General features: G+C 37.4%; 1 protein-coding gene across 1 annotated transcript; it reads right to left on the bottom strand.

The window, feature by feature from the left end:
• Nucleotides 1-2,547: 2,547 nt before the first annotated feature.
• epdr1 (ependymin related 1) lies at nt 2,548-16,804 on the bottom strand. Its single transcript, XM_041244540.1, has 3 exons — nt 16,389-16,804; nt 6,409-6,617; nt 2,548-4,265 (listed from the first exon to the last, which is right to left on the bottom strand). Exons 1-3 carry the CDS (start codon nt 16,640-16,642, stop codon nt 4,075-4,077), a joined length of 654 nt encoding a protein of 217 aa, XP_041100474.1. The 5' UTR covers nt 16,643-16,804; the 3' UTR covers nt 2,548-4,074.
• Nucleotides 16,805-17,254: the final 450 nt, after the last annotated feature.

Consider the following 17,254-nt stretch of genomic DNA (forward strand, 5'->3'; position numbering starts at 1 on the left):
TCGTGAACAATGGCCGGCCATTTTTTCCTTCTCAACCAGCAGGAGCACGAAGGTCACTAACATCTGTCTGGGCACCAACAGGAAGATATCAATTTGGTCACATCTACAAATAGTCAATCAGATTCATTTGAAAGAATTGCAATGTGAAAACGAACGCATTCCGATGCGATTACAGTTGTGAAGATGAACTTAAACTCGCTTGGAGAGAAAAAAAAAATCGTTTGTTTGATATTTTTCAATGAAAAAAGTGAAGCAAAATTGTAACATTTTAGTTTGTTTGCAAGTGGATTCTGAATTGGACCTTTATAAACAAACTAGGTATGAAAGGGCCCTTATAAGCAGTTCACAACTAGACTAACACCCCGTTCACACTTGCAGTTTAGGCCGGCCGCCTTATCTCGTGTGAACGCTCGAAAAATGAAAAGGCGGCCCTGGGCCGGGTGAAATTTAGACCATCTTTTTGATGCGGCCTAAAGTACCAATGCCGCCTCAGGGCTGGCCTATCTGCCTGTGTGAACCCAACGCAGGCCCTGAGCCGGCCTTAACGTGTCAGTGCGATGAAGTAGCTCAAACCACTCCCCTACTAGGTTGAGCGTAGATCAAAACAATGTCGGTTTTAAGGGATGCTGCTGGGACGATGCAGAAATGAACCCTTAGTGGTCCATTTATTCAGCACTTGTCAGGCGCATCAGGTCCAATTTATTTTCACACACGCAGTTTTAAATAATTTTTTTCCAGAGTAAAGCAGGTTTAAAATGTATTGAATCCTAAACGGACAGTCCTGCATCTCCAGCCAAGCCTCACCCCTTGTTCGTGTATTTTTCACATACCTCTTTATAGACATAGATACTCTCCCAATCACTCGTTTTATCACCAAACTCCTCAATAATGTGATCCAAGTCATTACTTTATTACTGTAGCATTTCAAAAAGCTCTGCAAATGTCTGTGATACTCTTTGAGCATTGGATGCAGAAGCAGCTATCTCCTTTATGTTTGTGGTATCTCTGGTGAAAACCTGCAAGTTTGTCTGAGAACTCTCGGAAATACTGAGCAGCAGGCCAGAAATAAACCCACCAGGGATCTTGGATTTTATGGAACCTACGGTGATCTCCAGCCCGTTAAATAGCAATGGGGAATGCACTGAATACACCGACACTTTTGATGATGATGATGCTGGGTCAGTCATGAATGGTAAGTACTTCTTCATTATACATTTTTCATTAAAACGTGTGTGTGTGTGTGTGTGTGTGTGTATATATACACACACACATTTCAAATTGTAGCTAAGACTGTAAACCTCAATATTGATAAATAATGCATATTCAGTCACCATTAATATAATAATCTGTATTGTGACTAATGTAATGTACACGTCTTTGTTTGCTGCATTTACGCATGATCCAACACGATCGCTTCTTTCCACAGTAACCGACTGCACTGTCAACACACACCTTTATCATATCTTATGCAATAAACACAGTACCAAAAGTATTGCAAAAAATAAGATTGCCATATTTACGTCTGCAAATTTCCCAGCTCAATCTCTTATGTTGACTTCTGGGAATGCGATGTTTACGTCACTGTTCACATTCCTGACAAGCACTTCGATGCAATTTAGGCTTCCTTTTCAGCCACATATATGAACGCACTCAGGCCCCCTAAAACCGCAACTGTGAACGGAAATTTTGAGGCGTCCCAGAGACGGCCTTTAATGAATGACAGTCATAAAACAGGAAAGTATTATCTTTATTCAATCAATGGCCCAATTCATGTAGTTTTCTAGTTTAATAATCCAGTTGTGTTCTTAAAAATGAACCTTTGCTGGACACCCACAACTATAGCTCTAGAGTTAACACACCACCAAGGTAGATTATTGTGTTTACCACATAAACACTAGGAAATCGCGGAAACCACAGGGAGAGTAAAACTTGGCTTCAAAAGAAATATTCTGGTTAGCAAATCATTGAAAAGTGCATATTACCTATTTGCTGTTGGAAACATTATTATACAAGTATCCATGCTGAGATTTAGCCTGTCAGATTCAGGGTAGATACAATGATATGTTTCAGAAAGTCACATCTACTACAGTAGCAATGTAAAAGGAAATTGAGGCCTACTTCCACGTTGTCCAGCAGGGAAGCAAAAAACTGAGCTATAAATAATTGATCAATTATTTGTCTGTCATATTTCCTACATAGTGACTCATTCATATTATGTGGTACTCTGATAATCCTTACATGAAGTAATGTAAATGCTGTAAAATGGGCCCTATTTAATCTATAATAGATAGAAAATAAAGATAATGTTTATAAACTAAAAACACAATGAACGGTGCAACTCAGTTCTTTATTCTCTTTGATGAATAATGATATAATCCAGAGTCAGTGGTCGGGAGTTTCTCATTCCTTCACACTGCTATTGATATATAGATATTTGTGCATCCACTAGAGGGCCTGGATTTAAAAAAAAAAAAAAAAAAAAGCTAATATTTTAGATTGCTCAAAAACAGGAAATATGCAATTTATAATACTTTTATAAGGAGACACTTTATTAATAAGATACTTTATTGATTTTTACAAGGATGTTCACCATCAAGTGATGGAGGCAGAGCTGGTAGCCAAACACAGGTTGATGCTCCAGCTCCAGGTAATGCTTTGTAAAGTGGGATTAGGCAGGTCGAGTACACAATTTGCATGTTTTAGATGCATTGTCCACAATCAGCAATGCAGTTCTGTCACACGTGTCGGCACCTAGCGTGTCTATCATACACCCAAATGTTAGGAATCAACTGCACAATTGGGTTTACCCGTTGGACTGCTCTGGACACATTCAGACGCAAACAATGAAGCGAACATGAGATCTGCCCGTAGAGCAGACTGAAGTTCAACAGCATGGAAATATATAGATGTTGGAGACTCTTTAGCTGGGGAAAAGGCATTTTTGGAAAAATGCATGCAATACATTTTTTTTTTTTTTTTTTTTTTTAAAGATTAGATTTTTATTCTACTATCATTACTGATTAATCGTGTGAAAATGGATCCATATTTGCCCTGTTTATTTCCAAATACATATTATTCTAAAATACTTTTTTCCCAGCTAAAAGTTATGTTGTGGTCTAGAAAAAGAAACACATACTGTCACTTTATAATCCACTTTATTTCCTAGTTCTATGGCCTAACTTAATCAAAATTCCACACAAACATGCCACAAACTTGTGTTAACACTTAATAGGGTTATTATTATTATTGCTTGTGCTAAGCGCAACAGTCAACAAGCTTATAAGTCTACAGCACATGACGAGGTCACAAACTAAATAAAAACAACTTTTTAAATGTCCTATTAGAATGTTATAATTTGCATTGCAAGTTTTTTTATAAACATATTTTTGATAACCAGACCTGGAAGCCTCTTGCTATATTTGATTGACATCTCTTTGCTGACATCAATTTGTATTTAATGAGTAATTATGTAGTTTTACATATTTAATAGATTCACTGTTTAGTTTAACACCACCCACTGTTTTAGTTTTCTGTGATTCCAACCTCATTGGTTTATTGTACCTAAAAAAATAATTTAATAATAAAGAATTAATAAAATAATAATAATAATAATAATAATAATAATAATAATAATAATAATAATAATAATAATAATACAAAACATCTACTCCATATCTATTTATGCATATTAATCAGGAACACAAACATTATTCTGTAACTTAATAAATAACTTAATAGGCAATAAAACAGACAAACAAAACATTCACTACAATCAGACTTCAGACTCAGAGTTCTCTACATTGACTGTAAACACTTACGGCTGGTTTCACAAACCATGACTAGCAATAATCTTGGATGTTACCTTAGTTAAGGTAATCCAAGATTAGTGCTAAGCAGGGTCTGAGTTAATGAGTTAAAATATTACTTTGGCTAACTAGCTAATTAGAATGCATTTTACTGCTCCTATGTGACTTCTAGCAGCTTTAAAATCCAGTTAACATGTCAGCAGGCTGGGTTTTTTTTTTTTTTTTGTATATTATTTTTGATGATGTCTGTGGCAGCTGGTGCCCACAATCAGCAGCCTTCACTCATCTTTCTTGGCCGGGCCGACTGGCAGGTGCTGGGTGGAGTGAACACGCCTGGGTCACTGATCCCAAGCTGTAGATCAAAAAAGCGGGTGGAGGTTGTCACGCTGGAGTTCCTGGTGTACGTTTCCTGCACGGGGTAACAGTCCTTGACTGTATAAACTCCAACCCAGGCTTCAGCTGTAACAAACCAAACAGTTTCTCTATTAAAGTATGATGCAAGGGAAGGATTCAGACATTATACAGGGTACTAAAATAGATATGAAACAGTACCTTTTGTAAGCAGCAACAGCTACTTTGGTTGTAAATATTACTCTTTAAAAATGTGACTCTGAAAGGCCTACTAGACACGGAAGCAGTATTTTTATTTCTTAGTATGTTTAATATTTAAGAAGTTGAAACGTAAAAGTACATGGAATGGAATCCACATTATCTGAGGAAAGTGCATGATCACTTTACAGGCACCTTGTGGTGTGTACAGTGAAAAGCAGCAAACTGGTTTCAGTAAGTAAGGAAGCTGAAAATACCTTTGGGTATATAACAATAAAACACTCATTGGTGGTGTATATAGAAATACTCCCCAAAAAATTAAATGGCAAACATTTCTTCATGGAGACATTGTGAAAGACATGCATGGCACTGAATTGAAATGATTGCCATTGAATGCAAGTATCTTTTATTGCCTATACCTTTGCGGAATGCAGATACAAGGTTTGTCCTCTGATGATTTTGTGTGTATTGGAAAGAACAGAAGAATGTATTAAACAGACATCACTGAATCCTATCAAGGAATCAAATTGGAGTGCGAGACCGAGGCTTTAATTCAAGCATTTAAAAAAGGCTCAGTAGGCTTTCAGACAATACAGTAAAACCAGCAAATGCACGAGGCTCTATAGAACACAAGAACCGGTCAACAGCCTGCTCAACAGTCCTGGGAAAATAAGACCGAATCGCTGCCAGCCATGAGAACATTATTGCTTATAAACCATCTTAACCAAGTATCTGAATACAGAAGTCTTCACAAAGGTTCACCATGTACCTAACTGATGCAAATAGCTTCGGATTTACAGCTTGGGCAGGTGGAAAGGCAAACAAGGTTTATTTGGGCCACTTAAACATTTAGATCATTGTCAGCCAAGCTGTTTATCCATGTATCTCAGCACATGCTTTTTGCTTGTGAAGACTAATCAATTTACAGAAGATTCAATGAATACAAATGGGCTGAGAAACAAAATTCCCATGGCAAGGAGGCTGAATCCTCAGGGAGGAAGCTCTCCTTGGTTACCCAATGTAATGCAATCGTTGCTAAGGTCAACAAAGCCTGTTCATCTATTTGTACATAGGGAAGGGTATCCTATGGGAACCCCAATATCTGATTCTGTGGATCCAGTGGAAAAAAAAAACTCAAATGCTTGCCAGTATGGGCTCCCAAGGGCACCTGTAGAACAAGGTTTGAAAAAGTACCTAACCTGCAGACAGTTCAAAATAGAAAGTAAATGGAATGTAATTCACATATATTAAAAGGTGCGCTTTATCATCCGTTAAAAAAAATCAAAATAGTTTGTGCAGGTTTCTGCAAAGTTTACACAAAGGACCTGATGTTCTTCTGTTGAGAGATGTGAAAGCCAAAAACAGCGGTGAAAAGTCTTTTAAATGTATTGCCCAGGACCAAAACCTGGATGGGAACAGAGTGACAAAGTGTTCTCTGAAAGCGGACAATTTCTTTATCTCTCAATATCAGTTATGTATGTATGTAACCATCTATCTATCTATAAATGAATACATGTACATAAATTGCATATGAATGCATACAGTTCTAATCACAGGATATACACATACCAGCAACATTAATACACCAGAAACCCTAACAAACTAGAAATAGGAGTTTTTGTGAACAAAAACATAATCTACCATAATTAAAGTGGTATGCCATATCAGATCGAATGGTTTTAAATAGTTGGAATCTTATTGTATCCCAAATACAAAACCAACCCCTTCTTTTAATTAGTGTCGGCCTACAGAAGAGAAATCATAAAAACAAAAAGCAAGGTTCATAACTACAAACAGAGCTGTATCTCAGCTACCTCCAACTAGTGGCCAGCTGCCAATGCAAAGGCACCCATGAAAAACTGTGAATACAGACTTCTGAAATGTTTGTTTAAATAGGTTTCCTTTTCAAACTACTTTATAATGGAGGACTGTTTCCACAGACCCTGATTAGCACTAACTCTTGAACTGCCTCACACAATTCAACATTGGCTAGTCCAAGATTAGTGTGACATGTGATGCATGGATGCAAATAATACCTTCAAAGCAAACTTACTTTTGCGTGCAGGTTTTCTGTCTGACCATTCCTGCACCTCTATCTTATCATCGGGTCCCCCAATATAATAGCGATCCTCATAGGTGGAGTTATCTGGAATATCATAGGGGTCCCAAGCATCAGGAAGAAATATCTTGGAGCACTGCTTTGTGATCTGCTCAATCTGAAACATCAGCTTACTCTGGTACAGGTAGATATATTCAAAGAACCTGGAAACAACAGAAACATCACATTTAACCGGCCAGGTTTGTGGAATACAAAAAAGAACATAGATTAAAACTGACACTGGAGTTAATGATCTTATAAATAAGACCACTAACGCAGTATTGGCGCAACTTCAAAGTAGAAGTACCTACTTGCTCCTGATACCTAGAAGCTTAATTTGTTGTAAAAAAAATAATAATACATTCCCCAAAAACTGCTAAAAAGTGGCAAGAACTTAGATTTTGGTTAGCACTCCTTTAAATAATTATGTATACTACAGTAGTTTAAACAGTCTGTCCTCAAATTTGGTTTTCTTATTTTTACTTTTGTTTTCATGGCAATACATGGCTGTACACTAGAGGGTGCTGGAGCAAACTAATACAAAGACACTTCGACTGATCCAGCCTTTATTATACATGTCTATGGTATGCTAATGAAAAGCAGCACATAATTATCAAGACTAAAAAAAATAAATAAAAAAATAGTTGAGTAACTGCAACAAGAACACATCAGAATGATTATGAGGTACAGTGAAACAAAAACTAAGAACTGTTCCGTTGCATAGTAAATGGTAAATGTAAACCACAAACATACAGAAAACATGTGGCTGTAAGGACATGGCCACAATCTCTTTAACGGTATTTTTAGTTTTTAATTTCAAATGACCTCACAACCATTGTAAAATCTCAACACAGCACTAATGCGTGTTTCTCCTGCGGGTGAAAGAACTCGACTTGACAACGCATTTGAGGCCTGGTGACACACACCCTGTTGTGCTCTATTGTTTAAATATACCAGCCCTCCCAGCTTGGAAACAGCTTGTTATATACCTGTGGGGGTCTAGGAGACCACGAAGGCAGCTACAATAGTCTATGTGTACCTCAACTTTAAGTCAGCATTTCAGGCTAACTTAGCTGATGAAGGGGGATTTTTTTTTTTTAAAGTTAAAAAAAGTATGAATAAAACTACAACTAGAAATATTTGGACTTTTAACTGTTAGGCCATTACCTGACTAGCACCTTTCAATGGATGTGCATTTACAGTGAACCCAGTTCAGTATGCTCCATAACCATTTTAACACACAGAAGAGATTGATTTTAACAATTATGATGGGTTTAATAGTTACGGGTCATGCTTACAACTACAGTGATGTACAGTAACTATTAAAAACATCATGAATGTCAAGCAACTAACTCAAGTGCAGTGTTTTCAATAATTCTGAGAGTCTTGTCTCCAGTGTTATGTTTTAATATTTTTAAACAGGGAATTCCAATAGATTTGGGGAGCTCTGCTGTTATAGAAATATTAAACACAGCTACAAAAAGACATGCACAACTCATACTTTATTCTTCAAAGACGGCTCCGTGCAAGAAGCATTACCAAGAAGGACAAGACTTGTAAATAATATTGGTATAAAAATAGAACACTGTCCCTGTTGAACATTTTCCATTGCACAGGAAATCATTTTTATATTAGTAAACTAATCTGGATTTATTTTTGTAGCAAAACTTTTATAAGAAATTCAGAAATCTTATGGTACATACTGTACACCTCACAGAAGTTCATTCTAGTTTTGTTCAACGGACAGATTTATAGAGCATTAGCACAAATTAAGCTTTGTGCATTTTTTGAATTTCGAATATATTTATTGTAAATGCTACAGAACAGCTATTCAATAATCTGGGCAAACCTAAAGCAATTCAATCTCATCAATCTTATATGTAAGAAATATTCTGAAACTGAAAATTACATTTTAAAATGTCCCATCTGTCATATCAAGTACACATTTATTACTGGATACTCCAGTATCTCATGAAGGATTTCTTCCCATTGAACACCTTGTTATTAAGAGAACATTCACGTGGGTATGTCCAAACCTGCACATCTGCTTAGCAACAGTACCAGTTTCAGCTATGTTTCCATTTTCCTAATAGACAGAAACAGATTCTAGACGGTCATTTATAAACTAGACATTCTGAACAGTAGCACAGATTCATTGTGATGTCAACACAAAGGTGATTTAGGTGCCACTGCTCGACTGGTAGACACACTTTCTAAACATCAGCATGTTCACAGCAAGTACAGGTGCTGGCATTGCTGAAAAACAATAGAAGTGTTACAGAGGGCTTTTGCTAATTCAAATCCCTACAACATACAACAAGTATTGTTTTTTATTCTTCAACAGGGAGAGCAATGAGAAGTACATGAACACACCTTCCACTTTTCTCAATTTCAAATATGAAAGTATGTTTTCTTGATGTTATTTTTTGGTTTTGCATGTGACGTTAGTGTGTCGATGACTGTGCAGAATATGAATGCATTTTAACAATTTGGATACTTGGTATACAGTACACAATTTTTTAATTTCTACAATCTACAAACATTTCTAATTCTAATTTGCCTGGAGTCAATGTCTCGACCACATTGTGTACAATGTTGATACTGCAGCATTTATGCAGGTTCAGTACACTCTTTCAGAGATGAGGAAGTCAGATGCAGTGACAACTCCATATTAACTTTTGCAAGGAGTCTGCAGTTGGAACAGAAGGGCAAGGCTAGTCTAAATTTGAAAGCACAAGCTGAACAAGGGCCAGCGGTATAACATATAAGACTAATGGTTGAAATCTGATAGGACTATCTTGTTTGCAACCTGTGGTCTGCATACAGAGACTGTGCTGGGTCTAGGGTTCACTGATACCACTATTACCATGCTAAAGAGGAACTCAGGGATCTTTAGTAAAAAGAGAATTTATATATATTATATATATATATATATATATATATATATATATATATATATATATATATATATATATATATATATATATATATAAATTATCTTTTACTGTGTTGTTAAAAACTTCATGCTGCTTTGAACTAGGCTCTTGCCAAGATAAGCACCAACTAAGACGTAGCTTTACAGTAAACTAATGTGATCCATCTGCATCCCCATACATTTGCGTTTCTTGATGTAGATATCCTTTTGCCTGGTGTTGATGGCTGAAGTGTAATGCTGGCTCCAGGGATCAGTTTATTTGCCTCCCCAGCGCATCAGCCCACACAACGGCTGCGATGCTGGCTCCAGGGATCAACCAGAGCGCGGCCTCCCCAGCACATCAGCATGACAACCGTCTGGATTGAGCTAAGTAGAGTACATCTCTGGGGTCTTCAAGTGGGCACCTTCTGTCCTCTGTTTCGTCGACTAGCCCACGACACCTCAAAAGGGCTCAACAGTGACTCTGGCATCCCAGCATCACCACCTCTCCGTCCCCAACTGAACTCAGCCCAACTTACTTACCTGTACATCAGGGCTGCTTTCTTTCTATTGTGCTTGAGATCCCCATCCAGAATATTTCCGTCTCAACCACAGCCAGTTGCTGCTCCTTTCTGCTGCTTCAGATAAGTTCTTCACCGTGCGACGCACCTCTTGGCCACTGAACCCGACACCTCCACTGGGTAAACTCGGACTCTCCATCCTCGCTGTTTCGCTTCAGCAGCTAGTTGAGCATATCGAAGTTTCTTCCTCTCATACGCCTCATCCACAGCATTCTCCCATGGCACTGTTAACTCTACCAGATGAACAAGGCGTGCTGATCCAGACCACAAGACAATGTCTTGTCGAAGGTTAGTGGTTGCACTCTCAGGTGGAAAAGCCGTTCACCATCTGCCAGCATCTTCCAGTCTCTAGCAGCTTCCAGTTGCACTGGGCGAGGCTTGGTTTTAACACCTTTTCTTGGTGGTTGCTTTCCTGAATGGAAGAATATTGTCTTTTGTGTGTAATGCTTTGATGGAACTGGTGGCAACTTATTGGTCAGGTTACACTTGTCTTCCAATGCTAAGACCAAACATCGCAGTACCTGGTCATGGCGCAAAGTAAACCGTCCTTGGCTAAGATCCACCTTACATACTGTCAAAATGTGCCTCAGTGTTGCAGGTGATGAACACAAAGGACATGAGGGATCCTCACCCACCCAGAGGTTTAGGTTCTGTGGTGATGGGAGAACATCATTTGTTGATCTGATGAGGAAACTGGTCCTGCTCTTTTCCACTGTCCATAGGTCTTGCCAGCCAATGTTGCGTTGTTCCACACTCTCCCATCTCATCCATTCTCCCTGCTTGGCCTAGGAAACGGCCTTTACACAACTGATCCTCTCCTCCTGCTTTTGCACCTTGCTTGCTTGTTGACTACCAGCTTCCTCCATTGAGCTGGGGTTGCCTTGTGCCATGTAGGAGGAGCTGAACTGAGACCAAAACCTCCTTTTCCATGCTGAACTTGCCCCATAATATCTCCGATTCAAAGGGCAGCCTTAGAATCTTCCACAGCTTTCTTTGCCGTCCATTTTCTTCCAGTTTTAATCTACTAATGTCATTTCCAGTCAGACTCTGGTCCACTTAAACTCCTCAGTTAGAGCAGAGACTGGTAGCTGCAGTATTCCTTTACCGTAAAGTCCCACTCTGCTGAGGCAGCGTGGAACTCCCAACCATTTCCTGACGTATGAACCGATTAAAGCTTCCAGCTTCTCAACTGTTGTCAAGGAAACCTTGTACACAGTCAGTGGCCACAGCAGTCTTAGCAGTAGACCAAACTGAAAGCATCTTTCAATTTGCCTGGTAAAGCACTGCTGTCTATGCTCTTCAACCCTTCCACTTCCACAAGTTGTCTAACTTCTCCTTTATCCATCACTTTCAACACAATCACCGTTTTTTTTTATTTTTTTGCAAGGACATTAATTGCAGTGCTTCACAGAAATGGCATTGATGGGTGAGCACTACGGCAACTTGAAATGTGTCATAGGATTAATATTATTCAATGTTTTCTTACCTGGGGGGGTGCTCCAAAATAATTCACACAAACAGGAAATGTGTGTTTAGAGAATAAGCAACTGTAGAAAATTCGTAATATCAGGAAATGTGTTTAATCTAAGTTCACGTTAACAATGGCTTTAATTCTATTATATATACCGTATTCCTTTAAATTTAAGACGTGCTTTTTTATCCATTTTTTGCTTCTCAAAAATAGCCTGCATCTTAAATTCAAGTACAGTATAGTTAGGGCTTTTAGTTTTCAGGTTTCATTTTCGATCATGTGATGACCCCTTAAACATATTTTAAGCCAATTTGCTTTCTTAATCAAACACTAATTACCAAAGAAAGTGGTTTCTTTTTACCCTCATATCTTGACTGAGTTAACAAACGAAGTGTATTGATCTCACCTGATTCTATTTGAACCTGCATTTCGTTCTGGCTGTAATAGCCGAATTCAGCGTATTAATTTCCACTGTGTTAGCTTCCAGTACTGAATCGCTAATTGAAACAATCTGGTATTCAGTTAAGGCTTAACGACTATTAAGGTTTAAAGGGAGGAAGAGAGATGGAAAATAAAAACCAAAAACTAGAAGCCCTAACTATAGTGATGCATGTATTAAAATCACCAACAAAAGACGTGACTACCCGAGTACACAAGCAGCAACGTGACTGACTGCCGTGAAAAGACAACAAAGGTGTCTGCCCGAATACACAAGCAGCAACGTGACACTGCTGAGAAAAAACAAACCAAGCTTCCTGAGAAATTCCAAGAGAAACGCTTACAATTTCAGCATTTCTAACAAACAGTAGCAGCTTGGACACATAGGAAATACTGATCAGATCCCTGGATTTTTCGACATGCCAAGCTCAATGCTGTTGTGGTTGCAGGGTTACATGTTGTCTGATGTCATGGAGTGTTGTGTCGTGCTTGCTGTTGTGTGTGATGCCGTAAGTGAGTGGTGGTATGTGTAAGACAGAGATGCCATCTTATGTATTATACAGTATATTATACGCTGCACAATAAACAAGATCCATGGTTAATCTACAACAACACTGTTTGTACGATACAACAGTATAATTGAGGTTACATCTTTATAAATGCATATTTATTTGATGTTTTATTTTTTCCTCAAATTCAGGGTGGTAAATTTAGGTTGCATCTTAAATTTGAAGGAATACAGTATATATATATATATATATATATATATATATATATATATATATATATATATATATATATATATATATATATATTTTTGCATGCATATCTGTCTGCATGTGAGAAGCAATTCAACAAGCACACTGTCGCTAAAATGAAAAAAATAAAAAAGGGTTATCCATGATCCTACCTGAATATAATTCAGAAAAAGGTGTAAATCCATTATCCTACCTGAATATAATTCAGAATTTTTTGTTTCTTTTTTAATCTTAGTCAAGCTTCGCATTTTATGTTTTTATGTGAATGCATCATATCATTTTTGTTACTTCTTGCATTTTTCAAATGTTATTTGCATTTCCTTTTATAAAACATATTCTGTGTAATACTTCAGAGTGGGTTCTAGGTTCTGTTACTCTCATACTGAGATTTGATCTACTCAACACGCTGTAGTTAATCACATCAAAAGAGGATACATAAAGGGGCTCAGCCCAACATTACAGTGGCCCAGAATAGTGTACCTCAAAAGCGTATTTACTTTAACTTGCCTTTGCATTTTCAGCTACTCCTACCGAGACGCAGTAGAAGGTGTCGACACAAGTACGCTGACAATTTATTGTACACCTGCCCTTCAATATATCATAGCATTATCCATTGACATCTTCAATATAGCTACTGAGGTAGACTTTCTTTAAACTACTGAATAAATGTTAATTTCGCTCTGCTAAGATGTTTAGGGATTTAAGTGCTCTACTATTTTATGGAAAAGTCGAAAACCAAGTTCCCAAGCCATGACAACTTGCCAACCCTCTAAATCCCACATCCCCACATTTATCCCCCCCCCCCCCCCCCCCCCCCCCCAAAAAAAAAAAAACACACGGAGTGTCAACCGTTGGAAGGTCCTTCCAGCGAAAGCTGATTGAGTGGCACTGCAAACAACCAATGATGTTGTACCAATGTTTTCAGAAATGCAGTTAACTTGCAAAACGAACCATGGAAACTTGAAGAACTGACCCTCTGTTTTTCAGTATGGGTGTGGTGAAAAACATGAGCTAATGACATACATCTTTTTTAAACATTTAAACCATCAAAAATAATAAATGAGGCTGGTCACAGTAGGGATGCTGAACAAGCAGCAGATATTAAAGTATTTTTCTCCACCATGCATTTCCATTCATTATATAGATCACAAATGTAAAGTTTTGAAAGAAACACATATTTTAGCAAACGTTTTCATTTTAAAACTGAAGACCATTTTTTTTATTTTTGTTAGTTTTTCGTTAAGTACAGTATATGGAAAGCTACAAAGCAGTATGTAATTCAATATATTAACGTAACACTATTCAGCTGGTTTCATTCGACTATGAAGCAAAATGAGTTAATTCTATAGGGGGATGCAAAACCTTTGGCCAGAACTGTATGTAGTGAATCTTTCTTTCTTCCTAAACTATGTATTTGTGTTCATTTATGCTTGACATTCGTGTGATTAAATGCTGAACCCACGTCAAGCAAATAAACATACCGTTCTCAATCACCAACGAAAACACGAGGTGGTGCAATAACAGAAATTCTGCAAATGAGCTTGTGGGATTCTAGCAGTACATGCAGCGTCATGCCTAACAATGCCCAACTCCCGACACGGTATAGAACGGTGCTTTCCTCTGACCCCACGGGAGTTTCAGGGTTACAACCTGCGACGCATATTAGCAGTCACATCAATGTCAAACACTTGTTCCCTTAGGGTCGATTGCAGCGTACCAAAATTAGTCCACCTGATACATCTAACTAACGGATTAAGCAGGTTTAGTCCACTTGCTACACTAAAATTCGTACACTTGTTAATCCCGGTTGCAGTGTACCAGAAGATATTCACCACAGGTGGATCATCAGCTAAGCTGGACTAAACAAGATCCTGATTATTTTCCCGCTGTTTTCGTATCAAAATTCCTTTTGGGCCATTGTAAATAGAAATAGGTACCACAGAACAGTACCCCCCTGTGAGAATCAACTTCGAAATATGTGGCCCAAAAATTATTTAACCCCTGAAACACCCCAGTTACTTATTCAATTTGTGTTGCATTTGCTGTGCCCAAAGAAGCTGGAATGTTCTATTTGTGCCATGTTTGCCCGCTGTTTTCTTATCAAAATCCGTCTTGGGCCGGAGTAAATGCCCATGGGTGCCATAGAGGAGTTCCCCCTCTGTGAGAATGAACTTTGAAATAAGTGGCCTAGAGTGATTTGACTGTGTTACTGTCTATGCTTGTAGTCATTGTTAATGTGTAAATCTTGTTAGCTTCAAAAAAAGTGACGTTTTTCGTATGTTTCCACACATACAAGAAGTAAACAGTCTTATGTTTTGCAACAGCTGCACTCATTTATAAATGTTATTGTAAATAAATATAAACTTGGAATCACACACTGTATTATTTTTATTACGTTACTAAAGAATGTTAAACGCTATTATTCTCATAGTTTTGCTACCCCTTATAACGCTGCTTTTTTTTTTTTTTTTAAGGGGGAATAGAGTGACATTAACTTCATTATTATTATTATTATTATTATTATTATTCTTATTATTATTATTATTATTATTATTATTATTATTATTATTATTATACGTGATTCGGGCAAACACATTTAAAATACATATTTCATAATCATTAGGCCTAACTGCACATTTTGTGCACATTCCACACTAGCGGATCATACTTGCATTTTGACACTGAACGTTAAGTTCTAAATGTGTTGTTTATATAATACTAATTATACATTTGACGTTTCAGTTGGTTAAACTGAATACATCAAACGTGCATCTCTGTTTTTTTTTTTGTTTTTTTTTAATTATTATTATTTAAATATAGGGGTATCTTATTGTGTGGCACTTGCAGTTTTTGCAACATTTTTTATGAATAAAAAAAAAAAAAGTCTCCAGAATATTTCGTTCCTCGACCATAATAAATGAGAAAAAAGGAAAAATGTGCCGCATATTTAAATTATAGGCTACATTCTCAGTCTACCTAGAAAATCTATAAATGCTTAATATTGTGCATCGACGACACAAGGTAATGATAACGTGCTGTACCTTGCACTGAGCATGATGAAGCGCTTCAAGCGACACGGCATCGGCGAGCGAACCTTGAACGAAAATGCTTCAGGCTTCACTTCATTTTAATAATTTTCAGACTTAATTTCAGAGAATAATAATGGCGCTGCCTTTGTTTTAAAATGTGCTGTATAAAACGTAGGACGAGCAAACTTACTAAATTAGTCGTATACTTCACAGTACTATTAAAATTAGTGCACCTACAGGATCATCATCTCACGTCCGATTTGGCAGGGTGCAATCAGGATCTTGTTTAGTCCGATTTAGCGGATGATCAACCTGTGGTGATTATCGTATGGCACACTGCAAACGGGATTAGCATGTGTACTGATTTTAGTCCAAGTGGACTAAACCTGCTTAATCCACTAGTTAAACACATCAAGTGGGCTAATTTTGGTACACTGCAATCGACCCGTAATGTTTAGGCATAGTCTACTGAGGTACTAACATACATGGAATTACAAAAAGGTTATATTACTTCCCACGTGTAAATAAATAGTGAAACAAACATCAACGATTCAACCAGCGCAGCCCTGGCTATACCGTTTTGTACAGCACCCACAAACAGGTCTGTTTTGTTTCATAACACAAACACTCACTCGCACATCACAATCGGTGCATAAATGCTATAGACGGCCTGCTTCCATACTTCTTACCGTCTTATTTGTATAATTATATACCGGTTGCCTATAGATGATTTTTAATACCTACTTTTTACAAGGGATGTATCCCTTCCTTTCTTCCAAGACTCTGACGCGCTGGTTCTGCCCATCATAGGAAACCACGGCCCTGGTGTTTCTGCCGGTATAATGATCGTACTCGACCGTCCTGCCTTCCCATTGGAGTGGAGCCTGGCACGGCTGAAGCATGGGGCCGCTGGCCCTAGGGCTGCCCAGCGAGGATGCAGCAATAGACATCCAGACTGCAGCAAACTTCAATAAAGACATAGTTGTTACACAAAACATGATTAATTTTGGGGGAAAAAAGTACAATCTTTACAGCTATAAAGGCGTCACTAGTGCTGTTTTTGCAGACTGCATGCAACCCTGCACTTCTGCAGTGCCTCGCTGTGTGAAGAAACGAGAGCTAGTGTGGTAGCTACTGGGGCAAAATAAAATCGATATGCCTTTCCCATTGCAGCACTCAGCACAGCTGCACCAATTCACTTGTTTGTCTATATAGACAACATTATGCTTTCTGTAAATTTACAGTGTGCCAGTAATACTGAGATATGTATATATGTTACAGTAACGTCACAGTTATAGTAATTTACAGTTTTAAAGTCATTTATTACAAAATAATTTTAGTAGAGAATATTGAAAGTGTAATTTAATTTATGGTTTATAGCCTATGTATGTAATATCATTATATGTTACAGTATATATATATATATATATATATATATATATATATATATATATATATATATATATATATATATATATATATATATATAATATATATATATATATATATATATATATATATATATATAAAATCTAAATTGTTCAAAAGTTTATTTTATCCTTTAACAAGTTTACATAAAAGGAGGACAAATTTTCCTGCGTATATAATAT

The sequence above is a fragment of the Polyodon spathula genome, chromosome 3, assembly GCF_017654505.1.
Source record: "Polyodon spathula isolate WHYD16114869_AA chromosome 3, ASM1765450v1, whole genome shotgun sequence".
Lineage (NCBI taxonomy): Eukaryota > Metazoa > Chordata > Actinopteri > Acipenseriformes > Polyodontidae > Polyodon > Polyodon spathula.

Excerpts from the sequence above, each read along its gene's own strand:
- epdr1 (XM_041244540.1), bottom strand. The coding sequence starts at position 16,642 with ATGTTTTGTGTAACAACTATGTCTTTATTGAAGTTTGCTGCAGTCTGG. Across the intron at positions 6,618-16,388 it reads GGATACATCCCTTGTAAAAA|GTTCTTTGAATATATCTACC; the intron begins GTAGGTATTAAA and ends TGTTGTTTCCAG. Across the intron at positions 4,266-6,408 it reads CAGAAAACCTGCACGCAAAA|CTGAAGCCTGGGTTGGAGTT; the intron begins GTAAGTTTGCTT and ends GGTTTGTTACAG.